The following is a 26,680-nucleotide window of genomic DNA, read 5'->3' as shown; positions in this document are numbered from 1 at the left end:
GACCAGTCATATACCCACCAAATAAAACTATCATCCCATTGCAGAAAATAGTTACAGGTGTCCCCTTCGTCTGTACCAGGCTGACTTCTATAGGTTTTGAAAGGTACCTTTCTTTTTTTCTTTATTTACCCAGGGAAGTAGCTGAGGTGCTCATTTTCAGCAACGCCCTGCACATCCACACACACACACACACACACACACACACACACACACACACACACACAAAATGTCATGTCAAAGGTACCTCTGGAAGCCACACCTCTGATGGGTAGGGTTTAGTCTTAAGGGGTGTGTTTTTTTCACCCACTGTGTAAGACAAACGCACATGGAATGGGAAATAGAGGGGGGGAAATGGAAATGGTAGGGTTTTTATTTTTGGTATTTGACTTTGCTACTGATGATTGTACGCAACAACAACTATTGCATTGTGTGTTTGAACTGACAGGCCCTTTTTTATGTCAATCAATCAAGTCAACTCAGGTCATCTCAAGCGGCAGATGCAAAAATAGTTTTTTATATTAAAATTATATATATTTTTAGGGCCATGTCATGTGCTCTACCTGCAAAGCCTTTGTGATCTATAACTTTTGGGCACCGCTTAACGTCAGATCAGGGGTTTTGTCGGCCAGCGCCAAAAATGCTCCCCGACAGCATAATCGGAGCAAATAACGGGCAGTGTGTATGAGCCATAACGTGTTGACTACACTACACTAATAAGGACACATAATAATAACTAATAACCCATCTGTTACTACATGTGGAGTCAACTCCCGCAATTTCCTTCTTCCCATAGTGCGCGGCAACGTAACTCTGGGATAAGCGGCCGCGAAATTCTAGTTTTTATATATATTAAAAGTTAACAAAAATGTAAACTGAGGGTGCACAATTTGTAACTGAGGGTTAATCGCGCTTCTCGATTATTCAAATAATTGATAAAAGTAATGGATAGAATAATGGCTAAGATACTCAAATACTATAGTCACCTTATTATTTATCTCTGTACCTATTACATGCAAACAAAATAACTCAGATCTTATGTTGTACTTACTTTAAATCAGTCATATTACCCAAGGAATATGACCTGTGATCATGACTATTACTATTGTCTACCTGATCCTGGGATATCTTTCAGTGAAAATCTCAATAAAATGATTTAAGAAAAAAAAGATACTGTAATACTCTAGTTGTTGCACTCTTTTAGACCGGGAATTGAAGTAGGTTTTGTGTGATTGCCAGGTGGTGGGAGGGTCCCAGGGCTCTCAGGTGAAGCTGTCCGACGGCTCTGTGAAGACGGTCGGGGCGGCGGGTCATCTGTCCAAACCGGGGACGACCACGCTGAGGATGATGGGCGGAGTCATTACAGCCGCAAGCTCCACCCCCAGCTCTGTAGGCGCTGCCACGGCAAACAATGCCCAACAGGTCAGTGTTATAGTGTACCCCTCTCTCTCTCTCATTATTGGACCTTATACCATGCTGCCATTTCAAAACCTCTTAACACTTGTATTGTGCTGAATTTACCTGTAATTATGACCTATAATCTTGAGGTGAGAATAATTCTAGCAGGTGATGTATTTCCATTGCCGTTTTTGAAGTAGGTGCAGTTTCTTTTGTAATAATGGGAGCAGGCACGCTGCTGGATGTGTAATTATTATAGGTAAAATGCAGGGAAGATGAAGTGGGAATATGGTAATTAGGCTATTGGGTGTGTGTGTGTGTGTGTGTGTGTGTGTGTGTGTGTGTGTGTGTGTGTGTGTGTGTGTGCGTGCGCGTGTGTGTGTGTGCGCTTGTGTGCTTGCGTGCGCGGCGCGCATGCGAGAGCCATATAGTCTATCACCAGTGGTGGCCTGCGCTGTACAGATTAAAGCCTTACTGCCATTGGCAAGGCCTCATTAAGTGGAGAAATGAAGGAGAAGAACACAATGGCCATTACACTGGAGTGTCTAACACACAGATGCTCTCTAGATACGTTGATAAAAGAGTGTATAGCGCTTTGGAATGTAACACTACGGCTTTTCCAGTTCACCATTTTGAGTACTGTTAATTGGATTGTCAGGGCCCCACCAGAGGGAAATTGACTCCTTTTGTGTCAGCGAGAATTCCATCAACCCAGTGACCTGATGGGGACAGGTCTCCATGGGAACCGAGAACGAAATGTGAACCGCTCCAAGGGAACAGGGCAGTTTAAGGCCAATACTTTACCCGTGATGTGACATTATTGCTGAGAATACTTTTGTGTGTTCGTAGGCTCGCTCAGGTGGATTTGCAGGTTAGGCATACACATTCTGTCTGTTTTTCGTCTACATGGCTGTGTGTGGTGTTGTTTTTATTTCTATGTAATGATTTTTCATTATACAGCAACTTTTTAACTCTTCAAATTAACCCATTTTAGGCGGGAACCCCTTTTGGTGTTAGCATAATGCTATGCTTTAGCTATTGAAAAATAGCAGATCTACAAGCTCTACGAGCTTGTAGGTCTGCTATTTTTTTTAAATCGAAGAACGACTGACACATAGAAACATAGCTTTTTCAGAAAACTGTCAGGATGTAGAAGACATGTTTAGAATCTGATCTCAGGTCTCAGGTTACGACGCTTTCTGAAGAAAATGTACCGTGCCACATTTATCTCCTTCAGGTGTGTGATGGAGCCAAGCCGGCGTCCCAGCAGCACCACCCTGTCCTGGTAGCGGCCAACCAGGCCGCGGTCATCAACGCTGCCAAGAACGCCAGCGCTGCCGCAGCGGCCGCCGCCGCCGCTGCCGCCGGCAGCGGCCTATCAAAGAGCGGCCTGGTCAAGGCCAGCGGCAGCCCCGGCGTCACGACCAAGAGTGGGGGCGCTGCGGGGGCAACCGGCGCCGTGGTGACTGTGGCCAAGAACATTAGCAACTTGCCGGTCATCAGCATGTCCAAAGGCGGCGGGGCGGGGACTGTGGTGGGGGGGGTGCACAAAAGTGCCAGCAGCACGTCACTGGTCACGGCATCCTCGCTGGTCAGTGGGATGGTGGCGGGAGGAGGAGGCAAGAGCGCTATGCTGTCAGGTAGGTGGAAGTGAACTGTAGACGGGAACCGAGTGCGGGACGGGTGCAGGTTGTGCGTAAGCTCCACGTGAATGTTTTTTTACGCGAGTGCTCTATTTTTCTGCATGTCCGTAGGGGTTACGCAGCCCTTCGCCTCACCTTCAGAGGAAAATAACAGTAAATACGGAACTCTCCGCGGCAGGACAGAGGAATTGTCGGTGCAGCCACCTAGCTGCTGCTTCTGTTTCGTTCCAGTGTAGCCCCCCTATAAGGTCCATTGCACTGATGTGATGGTGCTGGCCTTGTCCACTGAAAGTATGTTTTGAGGGACAGAGTGCTTTGGACATGATGTCCTCAATGATTTTGGTCTCTCCAACACTTTGCATAGGAAAGCGACTTTCTCTAAATTTGAGCTACTTTCTCTATATTTGAGCTATTTTCTGCTTGAGGTGCACAGAGTGCTCCGCCAAAACACACTGAACGGCAAGAACGCTGAATCTACTGATTTTGTTGAATCCATGGCCTTTCATCTACAGTAGCTCCACCCTCAGAATGTCAATGATGCAAACATATCTAAATTATGGTAAAACGTGTAACTTCCCAATCAAGATATCTGGCATAACTGGCATGGTAGAAGCTGTGCAACCTTCTAGGGTTCACTTGCTGAGAGTTTAAACTCTTAAGGCCCTTGCAGACAGAGTTCTTTTTCTTAGCACATGTGTGCAAGAGGTCTTAAAAAAGTTTGTGTTGACCTTGCCATCAGTTATTTCTGTGACTGTGTGCAAGAGGCTTTAGGCTATGTTCACACAATCCGCCTTATATCAAGAAAAAACTCTGATCAGAGAGCTTGTTCTGCAGAAAAAGAAAACAAAAAAAATAAAAGAGGGGGGGGGGGGGGGGGGGGGGGAGTTGTTCGAGTTAGTGTGACTGAAACAGACTCCAATATACATTTACCGGTAACTGAAATTTACAGAATATAGAAAACACCAAGTTTTAAACTAGTATGTGCATGTAATGAGCATTCCCACAATACAACTCCACAATGCATATTTATATTGGGTAAAAATATGTTTAATATAGTGTTTTTGTTAGGCAGAAGAGGAGGAGGAATGGACAGTGCGGTGTTGTGCCTCCATGGTTGAGGCTGACAGCAGGGCATATAGAGAGACTGTACATCAGCTCCAATCCCACATTGTTTTCAAGGTGTTATGTGTTTTTTTGTTTGTTCAGGCATGCTAAAGCTTCAATCCGGAGGCTCTTCCAGCTCCCAGCAGACAGTCCTGACCATTCCTGCCAACCAGCTCAAACAGCTGGGTGTTGGCACAGCTGCTGGGGCCATGCAGACCATACTCATGCCTGTTGGTAAAGGTAAGGGCAAAGCAATTCATTGGGCTGATCATTTCATTTCATTTGGTTATTGTTTTCGATGTGCGACAAAATTGCATGATGGAACTTAAAGCAGGCATTAGGAAATGTGCATACATCTGTCTTTACTCTTGTCTCAGACCCAAGGTCTTATTATTATAGTAAGGTATAATAATATTATATTCTGAATTTAAAAAAAGCCTTCTGTTGTAATACATATTAAGGCTGTCCCCAAACATTCAAGGTTTGAATGTTCACTCGTTAGGGTTGGCACTCGAATCTTAATTAATGGGTTTGAACCATTAGTTTTTTTTATTTTAATCTTTTTATAAAAATAAATATTATTATTATTTTTCCTTTTTTATTAACTCGAAAATATATCTTGGCGAGAATGTGATATGAGCATGTAAAAAAAAAAGTAAGTTTCTAGTGCATTCCTGTCAGAAGTTATGTCTATCTCCTTGTGCTGTATGTGTCACACACACACGCACACAGAAAATAATTCGTCCCTGTGTGTGTGTGTGTGTGTGTGTGTGTGTGTGTGTGTGTGTGTGTGTGTTGGGAGAGACGAGAGCGATTGATAAAGAGCGGGGGAGAGGCGCTGTGCGCTCTGATCGAGACGTTTAAAAATAATAATAATCAGAAACAAATGGTCCGAATGTTCACTCGAAAATTCCTGCCGAAGTTCGAGTCCTAAAATAAGGGCTAGGGTACAGCCTCAATACATATATATTTGTATTTTACTTAATACTTACATTTGTAAATAATTTGCAAATGGAATTATTTGGTCATGAGCTTGATTAGGATTTTGGAGTCGCCTCGTTCTAGCTCAGCCTTTGATCTTGACTTTGTCTCGCCCCTCCTTTGGTCTCGGTCTTGACTCTGAGTCTGAATGGGTTTAACACCCTCTTTGTTGAGGAATTGAAAATGGCTGATCCCAAAAATCTGGTTAAATCAACTAAAAATTAATTCACTGAGTAAATGTCAAGTATTCAAGGACATAGCCTTTTGGTTGGACAATACGACAACAGAGGGGAGAATAAGTTTGTTACAGTGCTGGTAGGATAATACAATTTGGAAGGACAACTGCACTGTTAGGGCAAGGAACCTTATTTGCATGCATGCCTTCACTACACTCTACTCTCTGTACACTCTTGAGAATAAGTGGTTAAAATTCTTAGACGTGTAGTCAAGTCATATTTATATTATACCCCACACATATTCTCAAGAGTCAAGTCACACATCAGCTTTTGTCTCGGTTTCTCCGTTAAACACTGCCCTCCCACATTACAGAGTAACCGCCTATCTTCCATTATAATCTATTGATCCATCATCCTGTGTTTTTATTCTGTGTGTGTATAGTGATGTCTAAAGGCCCAGGCTCCAGTACTCACTTCACCCCCCTCACCACCACCACCACCATCATCCCTTCAGGAGCCTCCCCCAGTCCTGCTGCCCAGGTCTCCCCCTCCCTTGCCCTGCCTCTGGCACAAGGTGAGAGGAGACAACCCCCCCACCCCTTCCATGACTCTCCTCTCATCCTCATCTTGCTCTTCCTCTGCTGTGATTTCGCTCACATCTGGTTTCATCATGTTGTGTCTCGTGTCTCTCGTAGAGCCTGAACATTGTCACATTGGGACTCGTGAGCTTGTAAATCTTTTATTTTTATAAAATCTTTGAAAACTTTTGAAAAACGTCTTATACAATGACATGCCCAAAATTGTGCACACATCGGCTGCATAAGTGCCGTTTCAAATGTTGTCAAAAACTATAAATAACAGCCGAAATGTGTGTATCAGTCTGGCGTATATCATTCTGTCTCAGTCCGTGATCTGTGTCTATTCATTGTGCCAACAGTGAAGACAGAGCCAGGTGCCAGCACACCTGTGTCCTCCGTCCCTGTGATAGCTCCTGCCTCCTCCACCACTTCGTCTTTGTCGTCGTCCTGCTTACCTTCTGGCCATGCCCCACATGTTGTTTCCGTGGCAACCGCCACCATCAAACTGGAGCAGGGGGCCGATAACTCCACGCATGACCTCATCAAGTAAGAGTTCATTATGATTAAACCTTTGTTTCAGCATTCACACATAAATTACTATGGCTGGTAACCAGAGGCCCTGTTCGATTTTAGAACTGGCTTTTGAAATGCGTGCGTGTCTGAAAAAGGTGTTTCGTTGCCCTTTAAGTATTCTTTTCTGGGCATAGAGGGGCGGAACAAACTAGCACTTGAAACCGACGCAGACTTCCTATTGGTTCACCCAACCTTTACTATGACGTATTGTGCGTGCTCCCCCAAAGGCACCCCTCACTTCACACAAGTGTGATTTCATACAGCTTTTTTCCCCAACACAAACATTAACACAATCAGTGCCGGGATTCCTTCAAAATAGAAGCTCTGGGGTGCCAGAAAGACACTCTCAAATATGACGTAAACAGGCATTCTGATTGGCCAGTATGGGATGATGCATGATGAGGTACGATGATAACAGCGCCCCTCACTTCACACGGGTGTGATTTTTTTTCCCCCCTAGCATTATGTTATGCTTTAGCTATTGAAAAATAGCAGATCTACAAGCTCATAGCGCGCCACAGAGTGGCGTCCTACGAGCTTGTAGGTCTGCTATTTAAAGAAAATCGAAGAACCACTGACATAGAAACATAGCTTTTTCAGAAAACTGTCAGGATGTAGAAGTCATTTTTAGAATCTGATCTCAGGTCAAAATGGGCTAGTACCGGGCTCCCTGGTACACTGGTTCCTTTCTGGTTTACTATAAGCAGGGCTGCACATAAGCGGTGCGCCAGCGCACATGCGTCGTCAAAATTCAAAATGCGCTGTCAATCAAGCACCGGGAAGCGCTTCTGCGTACCAACAGCCGGGGCCGCCTAGAATGATTATTAATTATGGCCAGAATACTAGTCAATTCTGTGGCGAGAGCATTTTCCACCGACTGCCACTCAAAGTGGCTATTGGCCAATCACAGCACGTCTTGCACAAGTGCACTGGCCATTGTGGCCAATCACAGCGCGTCCTTACTCAAAAGGGGGAGGATTCCATGCTGCTTTCTGCTGGTAGGAGGGCGGTTGACAGAAGGACACAAATAGTTTCGTCTTCTCCGTTTCAGATAGCAAACTACCGTAGTCCCCGGTGTAAAAGGGCATGCTTTGGATGCTTTGCACTCTTCCCATTTGCCGCTGTGCTTGTGTTTGTTTTCCGGGTGCTGGAGCAGCATGGTTGCTCGTGTGCGATGCAGTCTCTCACAGCCTAGGCACCGGCCACCGACTTTTTACGGGTACTAAGGTTTTAGTTCCGACATAGTGGAGTGGGAAGAGTTTAAAGCATTGCGGACTGGCACTGCTGCTGCCCAACATGAACACTGTGTCTCGACATACTGTCCCTTATTATCGTAAAGTCGGGTAGTGTACACTGTTTATTTTTGCACAGAGGAGCCATGTGTGTCTGACTGTCTGACTACGTCGCCTCAGCTAAAAACAAAAGGGAACCCTGATGTATGCTTCGCCGTACGATGTGTCGCATGTTAAAAAAATAGCTGATCTGATCGGTTATTTAAATACAAAATAATAAGAAATCTAAATATTGCTTTGATGCTCATATTATCCTTAGGAAGTATTAAAGGTATATTCAGTGATTTCACTCAAAAAACCTTAGGTTTCGTTTTTGGCTGTGGGACCCAGCCTTTCGTCCAATCAGGATAGAGAGTCAAAAACGAAACCTAAGGTTTTTTGACCCCCAGGGGTTAACTGGGGACAGGGATGAACTCCTTATATGGTCAGCACACTCTATAGTAGAGAGGATTATCACAACAAAACAAAAAAATAAGTGATATTTGAATTAAGTGAAATCACTGAAAATCACCTTTAAGTTGTTTTTATTAGAATATGCATTCCATAGGGCTGGACCACACATGGACCTAGATTTTAGCAAATTTAGATTTTTTTAATAACTGGATGAATCTACAACAAGAGCCATTCTAGGGCTAAATCTAGAGTTGCAATACCCTCCATTGACTCCCCACTCATCCAATAAATATCGTTTTGCTATAAGTTATTCATCCCTCTTTTATCCATCCGGCGAGACGGGTCGCCGCATTTTAGGAGCACCAAGAAACTCCTCCGAAGCTCCTCTGAGTACTAGACCAAAAAAGTTGTGTGCAGCCCTGACTATAAGTGATGTTAATATGGTGTTTTGTTTGTCTTGTCTACAGCACAGAGTACATAGAGACCATGATGCAGCTGCTGACTGCCGTAGTGAAGAAGTTCCCCCTGATCGTGCCAGAGAAGAGTGAGTGAACCTTTGTCCCACGTTGCTATGAACCCAGTTTAACCTGCGTCAGGACAAGGTGATCTAACATGTCCATTGTTTGCTCAGCCGAAGACTCCCACCCGTTCTGTGCCTCCTCTGCGGAGCAGTATTTTTCCTGGAACATCGGCAAGCGAAGAGCATCAGAGGTGACCGTTTGTTATTGTTTGTCTTGTGTGCATGTGTGTGGATATTAATGCTTTCTCCACGGGGATCAGCCCCAGACCCACTTGGACAATCGGATAATCAATCCACCCACCCACCCTTATGTTCTTCAGGCAGGACTACTCTGATACAGAGGCTTGTTAAATTGAGCACAAGTCCGTTGCTTCTCATGGTGTTTTCCGAATCTATACAGCTTGTTAATTGTTGTTTGAAGGGCAGGCACGTTTTTTGTTGCAAAGAAAGAAAGAGCAGACCTGAGTGCAGTGAGCGGAGCCAAACCGCATCTCAAAGTGACACCACTGTTGTCTGCTGTTATTGTGCCGTAATGTATTTAGCCAATGCTGCCTTGTTTTGTCCGTGATAATTTACTTCCTCAGAGTTGCGTTGTCTGTGTAATGCCCCTGTGTGCAAAACACAAGGCCTTCTGACTCAGCAGGCTTTCTGCTTGCCTTGTAGCTTCCTCTGTGTCTGGTCAGATGAGTATCTCTGGCTGCCTTGCTGTCCTCTCCCATATTCTCATAATGGGATCAACAACGGGTCCCCGTTAGACCAAGCTGTGTGTCTCTCTCTCTCTCTCTCTCTCTCTCTCTCTCTTGCTCTCTCTCTATCTCTGACTGTGTCTGTTTTTCTTCCTGATATGCCCACAAAGGATTTCAGACTGGCATAGTCTTAGAAATGTGTAGCCACTAGCCATAGTTGCTAATTCACCCATGGAACAGGGACTGATAAGAAATGCGACAGAGAGATTGAAACGAGGAAGGTTTTATTACGGGGTTAGTTTTATAATGGTATGTAGTGTTTCTGTAAAGAGGCAGGCGGTGGCAAACCGCCTGCGTTCATGTTGAGTTCATGTTGCTCCGAAGACAAAATAATATTGTTTTCTGAATTCCTTTAGCCCTGATGTATATTGTTTTAAACAATAACATAATACATTGTGCGCAGCTCCAGCGAGCTGTGGCGGTGAAGCGGGTTGTCCAGGATGTGTTGGACCACTGCCCCCGCCTGCAGGCACTCACCCCTCCCAAGACCAGGGAGGTGGTCCAGTGGTGCCGGCAGAGGGGCTACACACCGCCCGACCCCGAGCCCCAGCGCAGGAATGATGAGGAATCCATCGAGGACATCCTCACTCAAATAGACAATGAGCCTGGTGGGTGTGTGTTTAGCTACGCTTTTCCTGAGGGATCGGCTAGGCTAGCACTTCTCATATCACAGTTTACATAGCCTTGTCTGTTTTCTGTAGTTCAGTGCACTTCAATATCTTCTGCTCCATGTATAGTTGTGGTGTTTTTTCTTCATCAAACGTGATACTGTTTCCTGCTGCTCCAAGCATTATTTTGAGACTGTGGTGCCAGTTCGGTGAATGTCACTCCTCCCTGATCTCAACCAACACATTACTTTGTGGTGTTATCTGTTATTACTAAATTGGACCTGTCGGAATCGGTTGGACATGAATTGGTCTGATTGTAGAGACGCTAAAATCCTTCAGTAAAGATAAAACTAAAAACATATCAACCAGCTGCCATCAGTGCCAGTGATAAAAAAAGAGGGTTGTTATGCTCCTCTTTTGGGTGTGAGTGCATCTTGACCGCTGTGCCTGCAGAGTGCCCGTCAACGCTGGGGAGCTGCGAGGACATGGTGCTGCGGCTGGAGCAGATGCAGACCCTGCTGAAGACGGAGCCTGAAGAAACCTACGACGAGGTTGTGGATGTCATCAGCGTCACCGCGCCCTGCCAGAAGTTAAAGGTCAAAGAGGAAGAGCAGGAAGCCGACCCTGAGCCCAAGTTCTACCTGGGTCCCTGCCCGTCTTCCCAGTTTGTCGGCGAGACGGCCCAGCAGGTCAGCATCCACTCTTACTGTTTATTTCTTTATGTGTGGGGTGGGTGGAGGCGGGCACATTGTGGCTCACACTGTCAGCCGCTTAAACTTTACTTCCCAATCTAAATGCTTGCTCTGAGATTCTAGCCTTCTATGGGAATCTTTACATTACCTTACATGCGTGAAGAGATAGTCCATAGTTGCGCTTTGGATAATGTTAATTGACATTTTCTTTCAGATAATTTTACTGAGAGTGGGAGAGGTGATGCCACTGTCAGAAAGAATCCTTTCTTGTACCTAAATATGACCCTCTTGCTCACCCACTTCTCTCAGATTGGAGTAGCCTTCCAGCCAGTGGAGGTGGAGAAGAATGTGTTTGCTCCAGTGATCGAAGCCATGATTCTCAAGGTCAGCCAACTATGCAAACTAGGCAATAAAAGTTGGCCTTCTCCACTTAAAAGGCCCGCCGTTCCCTCAGCATGCCCTTGAATATAGCGATGAATATATGCATGAGGCGTATGCAATCTGCCATTATTGCATGTTTCCTCTCGTACTGTACCAGAGACCCTTTGTGAATAATGATGTTTGTGTGTGCTTCAGGCGACAGAGCAGTTTTCCAGTGACATCCTGCGAGAGGCTCTGGCTGGTGCCCACGCCAAATCCCCTCAGAACAGGTCAGAAATGCAATTTATTTTCTCTATCGTATAACCTGCTCAGGGCAGCATGCCATAACCGGAAGTCCTTTTCACTATTGTTAGTGTCAGATCTAATACCTCACTTTGGAGTTTAGAGTTTAGCTATGTTAATACATTAATACATTCCACTTTGTATATTGCTTCCCGAGCTCTTTAACCCATTCTGACTGGGAACCCATTTTGGTGTTAGCATCATGTCGTGCTTTAGCTATTGAAAAATAGCAGATCTACAAGCTCATAGCGCGCCACCGAGTGGCGCGCTACGAGCTTGTAGGTCTGCTATTTTTTGAAAAATCGAAGAACGACTGACATTTTTAGAATCTGATCTCAGGTCAGAATGGGTCAATCAGACCAGTGTGTGTCCAGTGGAAACCTCGTATGAATCTGATCTCAAGTCAGAATGGGTTAAGAAATCTTCAACAGCTTGAAATGATCTATTATTACAAACGAAAACATTTTTTAGAAAAATAAATAAAAGAAATGTATAGAAACTGGCGAGTGCCAAAAATGCTCCCCGACAGCATAATCGGAGCAAATACCGGGCAGTGTGTACGAGCCATAACGTGTTGACTACACTACACTAATAAGGACACATAATAATAACCAATAACCCATCCGTTACTACATGTGGAGTCAACTCCCGCAATTTCCTTCTTCCCATAGTGCTCTGCAACGTAACTCTGGGATGAGCGGCCCGTCAGGGCCGCGAAACTCTAGTTATTCATACTAGGGGAAAAAAGCACACAGTTCAGGCGTTCCTTCCTACCTGAAAGCCCCCCCCCCCCCCATACCCACCACATCTTACAAGCAGTTTCTCTGTGAAAGTCCTGCATACTCCTATACACATACCTGACCCCCTTACCCGCTATATTCCACGCTGTTCTTATGTGAAGCCCCCCCCCCCCATACCCGCTATCTTATGTTAACCCATTTAGACCTGAGGCCAATTCTAAAAATGCCTTCTAAAACCTAACCTAAGTATTCTGAAAACCTTAAAATTATTTTTCAAACATTTAATAAAATCACATCCGTGTGACATTTGCGTCCTCACTTTTCCGTCTTCACTTTTCTGTCCTCACTTTTTTATCCTCAATGCGTACTTTGCTCAGCCAATCAAGTCATCGCTATGGGGTGGTCAGCCAATCAAATCATCGCTAATATTCACACAAACTGTGTCCAAGCTGGACATAGGAGGGGCTAGCATATATTATATATATATATATATACATATATTGTGTTGCTACATGTATAGCAACAATTAACAAGACGCAGACGTAGCTCCTGGATTGGGTCCAGGCAAACAGTCGAGTCAAGTGGCGTCAAGTTCAATCCACTCCTGACTGAAAGAAGGTCCCCAGTACGCTACAAGTTGAAGCAGCTCACTTGCGTAGAACGACATGTCGGGTTCAGCATTGGTGAACTATCACCTGGCAGTGATGGGTACTACTAACCAATGGGACGGAAATCTCTTTGAAGAGACACTTTGATGGCACTGCTTGCCAGCTGCTCAAAGCCGCAGAAGATATAAAAAGGAACTTTGATATCTGAAGTGCACCCTGGGCTCGCATTTTGCTCGCTCAAAAATAATACGTCTGCTTGCACCCATTGAAAGGTATAACAACGTATAGGTTACAACAGGTCTAAATGGGTTACAACCGTCCCATACCCCTGTACACCCTCAGTCTCCCACCTCCAATACCCCCCCATCTTCCGAGCAGTTCCTACTTGTAAGTGATGTGAATGGGGTGGGCATGCGCACAGTAGTGCTGCCCCATTAGTGACCATAATCTAGGTCAAAAATGTGAAATGAAAACTTCTACAGATTGTATGCAAATTAAAAGGGGAAAAAGTTGCCTACCCAGCTGGACTACCGTGGGTGTGCTGTGGGACCCTAGTACACACACACACACACACACACATGCGTGCGTGCACGCACACACACACACACACACACACACTCACTGTCATGTTGCATACGGTGCTCAAAACATCCTAACACTGTCATGCGGTGTTTCCAGGGCTCCGAAAGAGATAACAGCCATGAATGTCCATCAGGCGGTTGGCAGCATCCCTACATGTGACTTCCTCACCAACACACACATGGGTTTCCTGTCCACGGACACCTGACCCACAGCGACACTGACTTTGACTAGAAACTGACACACTAAGGCGTGTTTTATGCTTCACCCTAATGGCGTTTAACGCCACTTGCCACATGCCGAAAATGGCTAATCTACAAGCATTGTGAGCTTGTACATTGTCTATTTTTGTCACGTAACACTGTCGTAGTATATATAAAAGTGTATGTATACAAGTATACCTTAAGCATAACTCTGAACCAAATGTTTGAATATCAAATGTGCTATCTGACGACAGGGGTGGAACAAACATTGGAACGGACTAAAACTATATCTTAACGCCTAAGAATGATCCTAGCTGCTTTAGTTGCTATGTCTGACAAATATTGACGTACTGTATTTTCTTGATCCTAGAAGGGCTCTGCTTGCTGTTTTTTAGCAACCACACTTAACATAGTTTCAGATGTTTGTGAGAACAATGTCTCGACTCTCGACTTGGAAAATTAATTGAGTGGTGGTCTCAAATCTATTTCAAAATGATTTTTTATAGTATGTCCTGTGTAACAGTGATTCAGTGGGGAGGTGGAGGTTAAGTGACTTGCTTTTGTGAAACAATATGGACGCGCAGGGCCGTCCTCTCTGCTGGTCCTAATCCTATTGCCTCCTCCTCTGTACTGGGCAGTGGGCACAATATTGCTTTCGCTCGCACGCTTGCTCTCTCAGTTCCAGAGGAACTGAATTAGAGAGATTTATGAGTTGACAAAATGGAAGCAGCCCATATGTCTCCAATATTAAAATCCCATATTAATTGAGTCAGCTCATCCTGACCGGGGAGCTGCTCCATGAGTCATAAGACCCTGTTAGCCATGTACTGTAACTGTAAACTAAAGGGATGCATGTCATTCTTAACGTTGGGAATACAGTTTTTTTGTCAGATCAGGCTCGTTTGCTGTCGAGGGCAACCCGTTGCCATGCCAACCAGCGATGTTTCATTATTAAACAACACTTTAACGATGCTTCTTTTTTTTTAACTTTCTGGCGGAGTTGGCCTATTTTGGCTGTTCAATGCAGTTAAATCTTTGAGGAATAAAACTGTATTAGCCTTTTCCAAATTACAAACCTGACTATTATGCTGTGTTGCATTATAACAATGTCAGCTGTCTGCACTTAATCAAAGCTGTTGAGAAGTTCTCAGCTACCTTAATAACAATCCAGGGAATAAGTCACTGGATGCATCTCATCATTGTTGTGAGTCCAAGAGTCTGTTATAATAGTCTATTCCCAATGGATCACTGTAGGTAAATGGTAAATGGTGCATTTATATAGCGCCTTTATCCAAGGCGCTTTACAGAGATTGTGCATTACATTCACCCATTCACACACACATTCATACACACCGATGGCAGCGGAAACCATGCAAGGCACCAACTAGCACATCGGGAGCAATTAGGGGTTCAGTGTCTTGCTCAAGGACACTTCGACAGTAACTCTGGGGGAGCCCGGGTTCGAACTGGCAACCTTACGGTTACCATCCAGGCACTCTACCCCTGAGCCACCGCCGCCCCGTAGGTCTACTAGTAATTGCCAGTTTCAAGTACTGTTTAAGCTTGATATACTTCACTGAGCGGCAGTGTCGTACACCGCAAGCTAGCCATGAACCCATTTAGACCTGAGGACGATTCTACAAATGCCTTCTAAATCCTGACAGTTTTCTGATGTCATGTTTCTATGTCAGTCGTTCTCAAACATTTTCATGTCAAGTACCCCCCAAAAATATATGTAATTGGCCGCCGACCCCCCCATCTGAAAATATATTGTTCCAGGGACCTCCCAGAAGCAAAGATTTGAGTTAAAAACGTTCACTCTGAAAGAATATATATTCAAAGATTTGCACCGCATTTGCATGATTTTTCAAAAAATAGCTAAAGTATAACCTAATGCTTAAAACACCAAAAGGGGTTCCCGTCTTGAAGGGGTTAATCAAGCTCAACGCTGCAGTGTGTTGGGAGCTTATGGATCGGCCATTTCCGGCTCACAAAACTGTGCCGTACAAAAGTATATCAAGCCCTTTAATCTTCCGTTGTCATTATCATGATGTATCAACAATTTATGACCAATGTGATTTATATGAAGGTGTGTGTTGCAATTTCAGTTTTATTTTTATATCGTATACAGTATCAATCACTGCAAACTGCAATGCCCCAACGTGTGCGTGTGTGTGTGTGCGTGCGTGCGAAAGTGAGTGTAAGCAAGCACACGTAACGATGTGCTCATTTGGGATTGGAGTGCATGTGGATGCTAGTGTGCATTTTCTGACTGTAATTTTTATATGTGACGACTGAGGTGGCTGTTGTGTTGGTGACTCATTGTAATATTAAGCGTTGTATAATGTTGTCCATGTTTGGATCGGCTGAGTGTAAAGTGTTTGGGCTAGGTGGTTGTGTTGTTTGACCAAATTTAACATAGCATAGGAAATATCTGAACATTGTATTTTCATTTCAGTGGAAGACCAAAAATGTATCAATATTCTTGTAATAAAAAAGAAAATGTGTTCAAATTATTGAGTGGTTCTATTTGTCCAATCCTAGGCTGCCACAGTCCACTGTGTTTATAGTCTCACATTGACAGACGATCACAGATGGAGACATTTTTATTCATTGAATAAGCCGATCTACAAGCTTGAGGTTGTAGATTTGTTATTTCTCTGAAATAGTTTTCAATTGTTTGGTTACCAACTACATCACTTACCTGGGGACCACCTGGAACCCCCTCAAGGCCACTGGTGGTCCCCGGACCATTGGTTGAAAACCATTTGGTTAATACCATGATTAGACTCCCTTGTAGTAGGTCGGTTGTGGCTTATTGTCGGTATCAGCCGGTAACACGCGGGAGTCTATCCCCGTTACAATGCGCTAGACCCCTAGCTGGGAGATGGATTGCTGAGGTGGAGCGCCACACCTACCATCAGCTCCCAGTACTCCCTTGTGGAGCTGTTCAATTTAACCCTTGAGAGATTTCATACACTCAATGTTAAAGTATTTTACCGTGCAACTCCTTTGCATTCAAAATGAGAACTCGAACTGATGGAGAAAAGTGAAATAGCAAACAAAAAGAAGAACCTAATATTCTTTTAATGTAAGGTCATTTACATTTCATATTTGCGCATATTACAACAGCTTTACAAAATAAATTAATAGACCCGAACAATACTTTCGCAAAATAGTAACCTAATTGAATAAATAAAGTATTTTCCTTTTTTATTACTGTAATAAAAGACTTGCAGAGTTCTGGGGAACATGAAAACGGCAAAATAGTGCTTTGAGTGTACACAACCACGACATTGTCATCGTGGGAATAGATCCAACAATATGTACTGTATAACAAAAGGACAAATCATTCCAAATCAACCAGTGTAGACGTACACACTGACATACACATACATACGTACAAGAGTACTGCATAGAGCAGCCATGTTCTCATCATTATGTCTATTAGTGCTGCAAGGGAAAAAAAGGTCAAACTATTTTTGTTACATGCATATTAATTTCCATAGCAGTAGGTGTAAGGGAAGCTTGTAAAAGGTGAGTGGCTTTTACGTGACATCTGATTTTCACTCACTCCTGGCTTATACCTAATTTATACTCCGTCTTATGATGGTGTCCCCAGACGAAAATAGCAGATTCACACGAGATGCCATCATATGACGCAGTATAAATCAGACATTAAAATACTGAGGCTCCATCTCCAGAGACTTTGCACACAGAATGTACATTCCCCTTGCATAGATTTCTTGTGGAATTAACGGAAAACCTCCCCTGGTTCGTTCCTTGTGTTGAGCTGGGCCAAGTGGAATGGTTTGGTTGTTTTCAACGCAGACTCAGATGTTGAAGACCCTCGATCTACTTTGAAAGACAGCAGATGGGTTTGGAGAGAGCTTGGTCTTCACTAGCTGCTCCTGTGGCTGACACAAGCAAGAGAAGGAAATAAACAGTCAGATGTGTTACCTGACAAAGGTTCATTTCAGTTGAGGTTTGCAGTGGTCTGAAAGCTTGAGGACGGAAAAGGGCAACATCTGTGCTGCTCACACCAGCCATGTGAAGAGGAGGAGACTGGTTGAGGTGTGCAGTCAAAGAGCATCAGGTTTGCTGTCAAAACAGATCACTGCTTGCTTCTGTTAGAGCACTCTGCTCTGCTGACGGTAGCGATTCTGAAAGCCATACTGCAATCCATCGGGTTCAGTTCAATTAAAGGGCTCTTTGCACTTAGATGGCACACAATATAGGCAATATTGTGTTCTCAGTTATTACTGGATCAGTCTACGTACCAAAATCCAGACTGCTACTCTTAGTAACACTTTGAGAGTTATTGTGAACACTTGACTTTTTCTCTGAAAATGGGCTGCTTGTTTGCCTAGCAGTGGAAGTCATGACAATGTTTAGCAGGTAATCCGAGCAGAAGTTGACAGAGATTGTAGGCTCGCTGCTGTCCTAGATAAAGGCATATCATCACTGAAGGAAAAGCAGACTACCCATTGTTAGTGCTGTCAACGTTGGCAGCTTCTGGTGTGTGTGCGGCTGTGCGCGTCACATGTGCAGTGCATATTCGTGCGTTTGTGTGGTGTTATCTTCCTCCCACACCTCCCTACACCTCCACACACATTTTGCTGCTGTATGCAGAAGCAAGGGATGCTTCTCTTAAATTAGATTCTCGCTGAAAAGGATTGCAGCAACATCACACTTTACCAGAATGGCAAATAACCCATTATCGCTCACTTCTGTCTTGCACGCTTGTCTCTCTCTCACACATACGCATGCACGCACGCACACCAGTGCCTCTCGTATTCTCATCCTTTTACCCATCTCCTTTGTTCTCTTCCTGTTTCACCCTCTCTTTCTCTCTCTCTCTCTCTCAATTGCAACTCTTCCACTGTGACCGTCTGTCTGAGCCCTGCCCACTTGGCACAGGACACTGCTGTATGCTAAGGAAAGGCAGCGTGGGAACGGGGAACAGGTCCAAGTGAAAAGAACAGCCAGAGAAAGAGAGGGAGCAATGGGCTGGAACAGTTAAGAGACTCAAAGAGAGCAAAACAAAATGCCTAAATCAGGCTTGCCACATTCAGGAAGGCTGAGAGGAGGGGCAACGTGTCGCTGAGCAACAAAGGGGATTTCAGAGTTGAATTTCAGGATGCAGTGTCCCTGTGGGCAGATTCACCCCGACAGTGAAGTACTATACTACTGTGAAGTAGTATAGTATAGTCACCTGTGTCAGCATCAGCGCCACACACACAATAACAGAACACTTTCATGCACAGTATTCAGAAGTTCAGGGAAAGTTCCCTCTGCCTTCTGGCAGCACAAATTCAAAATGAAAGCAAATAACCTGAAATCTGTCATGCGGCGGATCACTGCTTAAAGTTAAATGGCAAACGGTGTGGTCCCCGGTTCAGACATTTATCCTGCAGTCAACATCATTTCACCCGTTTTCTACCTGGCTCACACACAATTGAGTCAATTTGTTTGTCTGTGTCGCAGTTGCCTCGGGTCTTATTCCATGAACACCGGCACCGCTGCTCTTGTGTGCTGAATGCAGTGGCTTGGTGGCAGACAGCCTGGCCCCAGGTTAAGTAACGCTTTGTTCCCTCATTTCACAGTTTACGATCTCATTTAACACATCCCTGCCTTCAATTGGTTCAAGAGAACAATGCGGCTGTCGGAACTGCAGGTCGCCTTCGAATCATATTTAGTGTCCGCAATTTAACAAATTGATTTGAGTTAATCCCCATCCCGGGATATTTTGTGTGTGTGTGTGTGTGTGTGTGTGTGTGTGTGTGTGTGTGTGTGTGTGTGTGTGTGTGTGTGTGTGTGTGTGTGTGTGTGTGTGTGTGTGTGTGTGTGTGTGTGTGTGTGTGTGTGTGTGTGTGTGTGTGTGTGTGTGTGTGTGTGTGTGTGTGTGTGTGTGTGTGTGTGTGTGGCATAGACAATCCCCAGTGGATGCTTAGTGGGATGTGTGGTCAGACATCTGGGGGTGCGGTGAGTGAGTCAGTAATGAATTGGCAGTGGGTAGGGAATCATTGACTGAGGTGGATTATGTCAGATTGACCCGATCTTCTGCCATGCTGGTGTGTGTCCTGTTCTCAGTTGTACAGTAACTGATGAAAGTTGCCCCAACACTTCTCTCACTGCATAGTTAGTATGCATTTGTACTTGATACTGCATCATAATGTATGTGTGCCAAGAAGGAGCCCACAGGAAGCTCACCTTTACTGTGACCTGCCTGTGTGTGAGCGTGTGTGCGTGTATTCGCATGCGAGCGTGTGAGTGTGCGTGTGTGCGTGTTGAGAATGAACCCAAAGGACTCTTTCACTTCTCTGCTCAAACTTTAAATAATGAAGCTGACCTTTAATGTGACCTATGTGTGACTTATGTGCGTGCATGCACCCGCACTGCGCACGCACGCGTCTAAAGGTTCACGTGAGTGCATCTGTTCCCTTGAACACATGCAAGGATGTGTTTTACAGAGAAAGTTGAGGGTTGATAATGACACTGTAGATGTAGCATTATTATGTTTTACTGTACTCTCTAGGACAGTGGTTCCCAAACCTTTTAGCTCAAGGCACAAAAGAGAATCGACCGGGACACGATCTTGTAGATCTGCTATTTTCACCACTTCTTAAGCTTTTTTGGTATCTATTTTTTGGAAATTATTAGATTTTTCATTTTATTTATGAAATACTTTTGGGAAATGTTTTATTTTATTTATTTTTTTAAGATATTTTTTTGCGGCTTACGCCTTTTTATTGATTTTTGAAGGGACAGACAGTAGGCTGACAGGAAACGGGAGAGAGATGGGGGGATGACATGCAGTAAAGGCCGTGTCGGGTTCGGGAGTCGAACCCGCGGCACACTGCGACTGGATTACCAGTCCGGTGCCCAGACCGTTACGCCACGGCCTGGGCCGGGAAATGTTTTATTTGATGAAAAAACAATACCCACGTGTACGTCCTGATTAAGGTTTAACGTACATTTTGCTCTTTACATAATAAAGAGCAACATTTTTGAAGTTCCAGACAGTACGGGACCTTTTTCTTTGATTTTATTATCTGAGGTCCCAGGTGAGACCCATACAAATTGGTCCGTGACCCAACGATGGGTCCCTACCCAGTGTTCTAGGATATGAATAAACAGTCGCCTTGCACTGTAGTCTCCAACAGTCATGGTAACACTGTAAAGACTCATTACTGGGCACTGTGGGCAGGTGTTATTAATTGATAATGTGACGATTGTCACCACTTATATTGACCTCCACCAGCATCAAACAATACTGATAGATAGTTTGGGCCCCCAAAGAGATCAAACTGGCGCATTCATTTTTAGAATTATGCAAATGGCCAACAACCAGGTCATCCCGTTATCTACTCATGCATTAATTGTGTTTTCAAGAAACACTGGAAACACTCTGCTCTCTCCAGGAGCAATGGTGACAGGAGGGTCAGCCAGCCAATGTCTCCACTGAACTCTTCAAAGCACTTAAAGCCAGTCTAGCCCAGAGCACATTGACAATATTCTCCACTGGCAGATGGCCTTCCGCCTGCCCACAGTCGGAAGTTCCCCTCCCCCTGGAGATTCCCTAAAACCTTTTCCCTGTCATGTAACAGCTGCCCAGAGTAACATCCCCCATAGGATAGAGCAAATAGGAAAGGGGTCATGTCAATGACCCCTCTTCTGGTTGAGCTGACCATAAGCATACGATGCCCCAGACAGAGTTGTATTCATTCTCTGCTTATGTAAGTAAATCCAAAATACTTGTTTTTGAGAGGTTCAACTATTGGTACGACTGCCCATCTCTGTCCACCTGTATCTCAATCTCATTTTCCCTGAGAACACAAATCTGGGACGAAATGTCCACATATTTGAACATTTGCTTATGTCTCTGTATTCATCGGGCCAGTTCTATTCAGGCCAAGTCAGGAGCAGAGCTGGAGCACTTGCCTATGGCATTACCTACAGTAATGCAGTACGTGGCCTGTTTTAAACAGCTGGGTCACTTTGAGCTGCTCTGGGACAGAATCCTGTATCATTTCTCTGAGACACTCAGGCAGCACTAATAGCAGGACACCTGGGAGATGTATGAAGATGACATTGCATGATTGCATACATGCTTTTAAACCTACCGCTCCCACAAACCTGCACATTTTTGAGAATCTTTGACATGAAAATGAATGGATGGATAATTATGCAAAAATAATTGTAATTTTCTCAAATAATTGCGATTATGCATTGGATTGTTTCATAATTATGACAGGCCTGGGAGTGGAAAGCTATCCAGAGTAGCAGATTGTATAGAGATATGATATTTCACTTTCCACTCAATACATGTCTGTTACTTGCATTGTATGAACAAAATGGAGCTGAAAGTGCCACCTTGGTTGAGATGCTGAGGTCGGGCCTCTCAGGCCCGCTGCTCCGCTGGCGGTTTGAGGGGCTGGGGATCCCGCCGGCTTGGAGAGGCGCAGGGATGGGCTGAGTGGCGGCGGTGGCTGAGACATGGTCCGCTTGGTGGTGCAGAGCCGTGGACTTGTGGGCCTCCACACTGTAGGCAGCCTGGTAGCTGGTCTCAGGGGACGGCCGGGACGCTTCAGACACGGGGCTGGTGTATGGAGCAGAGGGGCTCCTCCTGGTGCTTTTGGCCGGTCTCACCCCCGTCCATGCACGGTACTCCTGGCTGGAGAATGAGACATGTCGCTCGGCTCAAAAGGGGCACCCGTAAGAGTCTTATTTGGTTGAGTTTGTATTCTACTCTAAAGTAAAACTTATAGTATACACTTTATGTACAAAACTATTCATATTCAATATTCAGACAATAAAAAAGATGTATTGTTTTTGAAGCGCGCCCTTTCGGGAGCTATTGAGACCATCACATATCCTGTAGGGAGAATATTAAAATGTGAAATATGGATGAGTGCTTTGTGTATATATATATTTTGTCTACCACACCATCAAAGAATGACTTCCATGACTTAGACAAGCAGCTAAGCACCATCACATGTGCATTGCAAAATCCTAAGGCTTAATTTAACTCCGGGAGTGTAAATATTGATCCTTATGGGTCAATTATTAACATTATACTCAGGATACTTAGTGCACTCTGTTATGTTCCATTTTAGGTCAACAGCTAACCTTTCGAGGATTATAAAAATGCAAGCTCAACTTTTCTGCTTCTCACTATTGATTAAGCACTCCAGTGCATGTGAGAATATGTAATGCGAGAGAGAATTATTGATGGGCCTCTATATTCCATATGGATCTATCTGGCCAGATGCTGGCAATCAATTAATTATTAATGGGTACATCTAATTTGCCATCAACCTACTTAACATCACATAACTTTCAGAGAGCCCTGAGATGCAGTGCACTGGTTCTCAATGTGGGCTCTGCATGGTGCGGGGGATAATTTGTTGATAGTGGGAACCAAATGGACCCTTACAGGTCTGTATAACTCTGAGAGTATACAAATGGAACCAAATGGACCCTTACAGGTCCGTATAACTCTAAGAGTATACACATGGAACCAAATGGACCCTTACAGGTCCGTATAACTCTGAGAGTATACAAATGGAACCAAATTGACCCTTACAGGTCTGTAACTCTGAGAGTATACACATGGAACCAAATGGACCCTTACAGGTCCGTATAACTGAGAGTATACACATGGAACCAAATGGACCCTTACAGGTCTGTAACTCTGAGAGTATACAAATGGAACCAAATGGACCCTTACAGGTCTGTAACTCTGAGAGTATACACATGGAACCAAATGGACCCTTACAGGTCTGTAACTCTGAGAGTATACAAATGGAACCAAATGGACCCTTACAGGTCCGTATAACTCTGAGAGTATACAAATGGAACCAAATGGACCCTTACAGGTCTGTAACTCTGAGTCCATTTGGTTCCATTTGTAGTATACACTCGGAGTTAAATTAACACGGTATAGGATTTTGCAATGGATTGGGTCAACGTTGTATCAAAATGGGGGTCCGTGCAGGCCTAATGCTACAGCAGAAAAGCGTTTAGAATCACTGTATTGTGGACGCGGACAGTGCCAGGTGCTGAAGTGCGTGCGTGGTGCTGAAGGGACAGCGCTCACTGAAGTGGAAGGTCTACCTGTAGCAGCTGGTGCCTGTGTGCTGCTGCTCTGCTCTGCTCCGCTCCCCCCTGTTCACCCTCTCCCCCTGTTGCTGCTGGCTGGCATTGTGGGAACCGTTTACCGGGCTGTCCGGAACACTACCACCAGCCCTGCCTCCGTTGCTAATCCAAGGGAAATTATCCCTTTTGGGAATTGGCCACGGTTTGAAATCCTGCTTGTACTGCGTAACACTTTGGAAAGGCTCGCCGGGCGGATGGTAGTCCTCCCGGGGCTTGTAGCTAGGCTCCTTCCGTCCCGGCCGGAATGATCCCCGTGATCCCGGGGCATCGCCGGGTGCCTGCGGGGACCCACGGTGGTGATCTGGGGTTGAGAAGTTCTTCGTGACACGGTCCGTGGGTACCCGTTTGGTGACGGATCGCACTTCTTGCTCCGCGATGTCAGAGTAGTTCTGGATGGTCAGCGGGACTGAAAGGTCCGATTTATCCAGTTGACTCCAAAAGCGAGCCAGGCAGCACACTCTGCTGATACACGGCCAAGCCATAATGACTCAAAGAAAAAAAACACGAAATCAAATGCAAGAAAATAAATGGAGAGGGGGGGGGGGGGAGCAATGAAAGTGGTAAAGAACAAGCGTTACATTCAGTTACAGTATATGTTGTCCATTCCCGGAGAATTGAGAGCGAGGATATGGGATGTCCAACTGTCCAGAAGCGGAATGCCAGCACGGATGAAACGGAGATCTCCGGGGATCGTCTTTGAACACGTGGTTCGCGATAGTGCCTCGACTATGCAGAGAAATGATTCAAGCATGATGCATCTCCATTGAGTTCCAGTGCGTGTCCTGCATCTGCCAGTCTGAGCCTCCAACATGGATAACAAAGAGGACTTTAATGCCACAAATATTTCGTGGAACAGAGCTCCACGCAATTCGAAAATCAGTGAAGTAAAAAAAAAAAAAAAAAGAAGAAGCCAAATGTCTTTCTTAGTAGTTCGAGGTTACATAATTTAACTGCAGCGCCACAGGTCTCAGCTAGGATGGGTTAATCTGCTGAATGCAAACACCTGCAGCTATAAAAGGAATCAAATTAAATTATTCAATAGCCTAACATTTCAACTTTCAAACGTCGGCAATTTTATAGGCTACTTCGTGTCACCTGCTATAAATTGCTTTATTCCATTGGATTGGTTTTCTTTCCTATACTCCATTGTGTGTTTGTGTGCGTGCTTGTCGTGTGACTCGTGTCTTAATTGAGGCTGAGCAATTGCTTATATATCCATATACGTGGAGGACTGGCAATGAGAAATATGCACCGTTAGCAGCGCAGGGGTTCTTACTGGCCAAATGTATGTGTGACAGGCAGCTATACATTACACTCCACTGAGTGTGAAATGAGTCATGAAGCACACTTCTGCTATAGGAGGAGAGAGCAGAGGAAAATAATACTTACATCTTTTTGTGTTATCCTTTTAGCACCATTGTCTAATGTACCACTTTACTAGTATATTTGCAAACTGTTAATCAAATATTCAATCAATCAAAGTGAGAAAGAGGGAGGTACCATAATGGGCATCCTGAATGGCCTATCTTATATGGTTAAGCCTGATTTATACTCAGTCCTACAATGGTGTCCAGAGCCAAAGGAAATCTCATCCGTACTGTACTGTACTGTACTGTACTGTACTGTACTGTACTGTACTGTACTGTACTGTACTGTACTGTACTGTACTGTACTGTACTGTACTGTACTGTACTGTACAAGCCCTCCTCCCTGGCCTGTGTGTGTCTGTGTGTTAGGCTGTGCAACAGTGACGCTATAACGCTATTTTCATGCTCGGACACATGTAGCCAGGGACACGGGGACATGCTCAGGGACACAGTCACACACATAGCTGTCTATAGGAGTGGTTGCACCACTCAAAAATAGCTGATCTACAACGTCACAGTGCGTTGGCTTGATGATTTGATTTAGATCCTATAAATTAGGCATTAGATGATTGAGATGTGCAAGAAGGATCTGACAATATGGCTCCAAAACAGGGAGGAAGTGGAGAAGATTGAACAGAGACAAATGCAGTGGTTCAAGGGCTCATTGTTTGTGGGGGCAAGAGACTTTCTTTTGACCTTAGATGCTCTATTTTGAAGATGTTCATTGTGTTTATTTAAAGATTATCACTTGCCAACTCCCTGAGGAATAAAAGAGAAAAGAAAGACTTACCCTACCCCCTTAGATAGCACTTTTTAGACTTAGATAGCATTTGAAACAGACTTATAGCATGTCATGTAGACAGCACAATAATTGCATTGTATGTAGTCATAGCACTTCATAGTACATACAGTATGTACAGCATAGTATAGTATATTATGTATAGTGTCATTATATAGATATGTTCTAGTTACGTTCTTAGCTTACTCATGTTTCATGATAAATGCATTTTATATATGTGTTGTATTCCTATGCTTTTTTGTTCTTGCTTAATGTAAATCGCTCTGGATTAAGAGCGTCTACTAAATGCCTAAATTGTAAAGACTGATGACAACTTGACTAGGAATTACTGCCGTCCTATACCTTAACTGCAGTGCAGTAACAGCAGTATTAGGACTATAGCTTTTGATTGAAAACATAATTTAGCCTCTCTGTACTGTAGTGTATAGGCTATGTTTCTTCAACGCTAATCATGCAATAATGTCACAGCATGAAGTAGCCTAGGCCTAGATCTCCATGAATGAGTGCTGGAAGTGCAGTTTTTCATACTGGGAAAATAGGAAGTGAGTTTATGACCAGAATGAATGGAGTAGTAGTAGTCAAACAAGCCTGGACATGACTGAGGCTTGGATAAGGAGCTGGGCAGACTCCTAGACCGTCCCACTCCCATGCTGGTATACTTGGGAGTTTGAGTAGGAGTCACCAGGATGGGTGTATTCCATAGAAATGAAAACATCCTGCAAGGTAGCTATGGACCAGAGTTACCTGCAAGATGGGAAAAACTTGGAAGAAGATAAGTTCAGTGTTGTTGAGCCACTGTGAGATAGCAGCCGGTCATGCAGCAGTGTGCTCTGTAACCTGTGTGGCAGAAGGAGGGAAC

General features: G+C 44.4%; 2 protein-coding genes across 3 annotated transcripts in view; one reads left to right on the top strand and one right to left on the bottom strand.

Moving 5' to 3' along the window:
* The window catches only part of yeats2 (YEATS domain containing 2), a 45,707-nt gene extending 30,923 nt beyond the window's left edge, over positions 1-14,784 (top strand). For both annotated transcript variants that reach the window (XM_083782093.1, XM_083782094.1), the window contains exons 19-30: positions 1,237-1,419; positions 2,633-3,035; positions 4,245-4,382; positions 5,742-5,873; positions 6,237-6,423; positions 8,603-8,679; positions 8,767-8,846; positions 9,805-10,009; positions 10,463-10,698; positions 11,011-11,085; positions 11,278-11,351; positions 13,391-14,784. In XM_083782093.1, the coding sequence (XP_083638219.1) occupies positions 1,237-1,419; positions 2,633-3,035; positions 4,245-4,382; positions 5,742-5,873; positions 6,237-6,423; positions 8,603-8,679; positions 8,767-8,846; positions 9,805-10,009; positions 10,463-10,698; positions 11,011-11,085; positions 11,278-11,351; positions 13,391-13,499 (1,899 nt within the window). In that variant the 3' untranslated portion in view covers positions 13,500-14,784. The remainder of the gene's footprint in view (positions 1-1,236; positions 1,420-2,632; positions 3,036-4,244; positions 4,383-5,741; positions 5,874-6,236; positions 6,424-8,602; positions 8,680-8,766; positions 8,847-9,804; positions 10,010-10,462; positions 10,699-11,010; positions 11,086-11,277; positions 11,352-13,390) is intronic.
* A 1,873-nt stretch (positions 14,785-16,657) lies between these two features.
* map6d1 (MAP6 domain containing 1) lies at positions 16,658-24,137 on the bottom strand (the record flags this gene model as incomplete). The annotated part of the gene is made up of 3 exons (XM_083781251.1): positions 16,658-17,405; positions 21,871-22,171; positions 23,614-24,137. 3 exons carry the CDS (start codon positions 24,135-24,137, stop codon positions 17,328-17,330), a joined length of 903 nt encoding a protein of 300 aa, XP_083637377.1. The 3' UTR covers positions 16,658-17,327.
* Positions 24,138-26,680: the final 2,543 nt, after the last annotated feature.

The sequence above is a fragment of the Protomyctophum parallelum genome (genome assembly GCF_964188405.1).
Source record: "Protomyctophum parallelum genome assembly, chromosome: 14".
NCBI lineage: Eukaryota > Metazoa > Chordata > Actinopteri > Myctophiformes > Myctophidae > Protomyctophum > Protomyctophum parallelum.
This window is presented reverse-complemented; position numbering and strand designations above follow the sequence as displayed.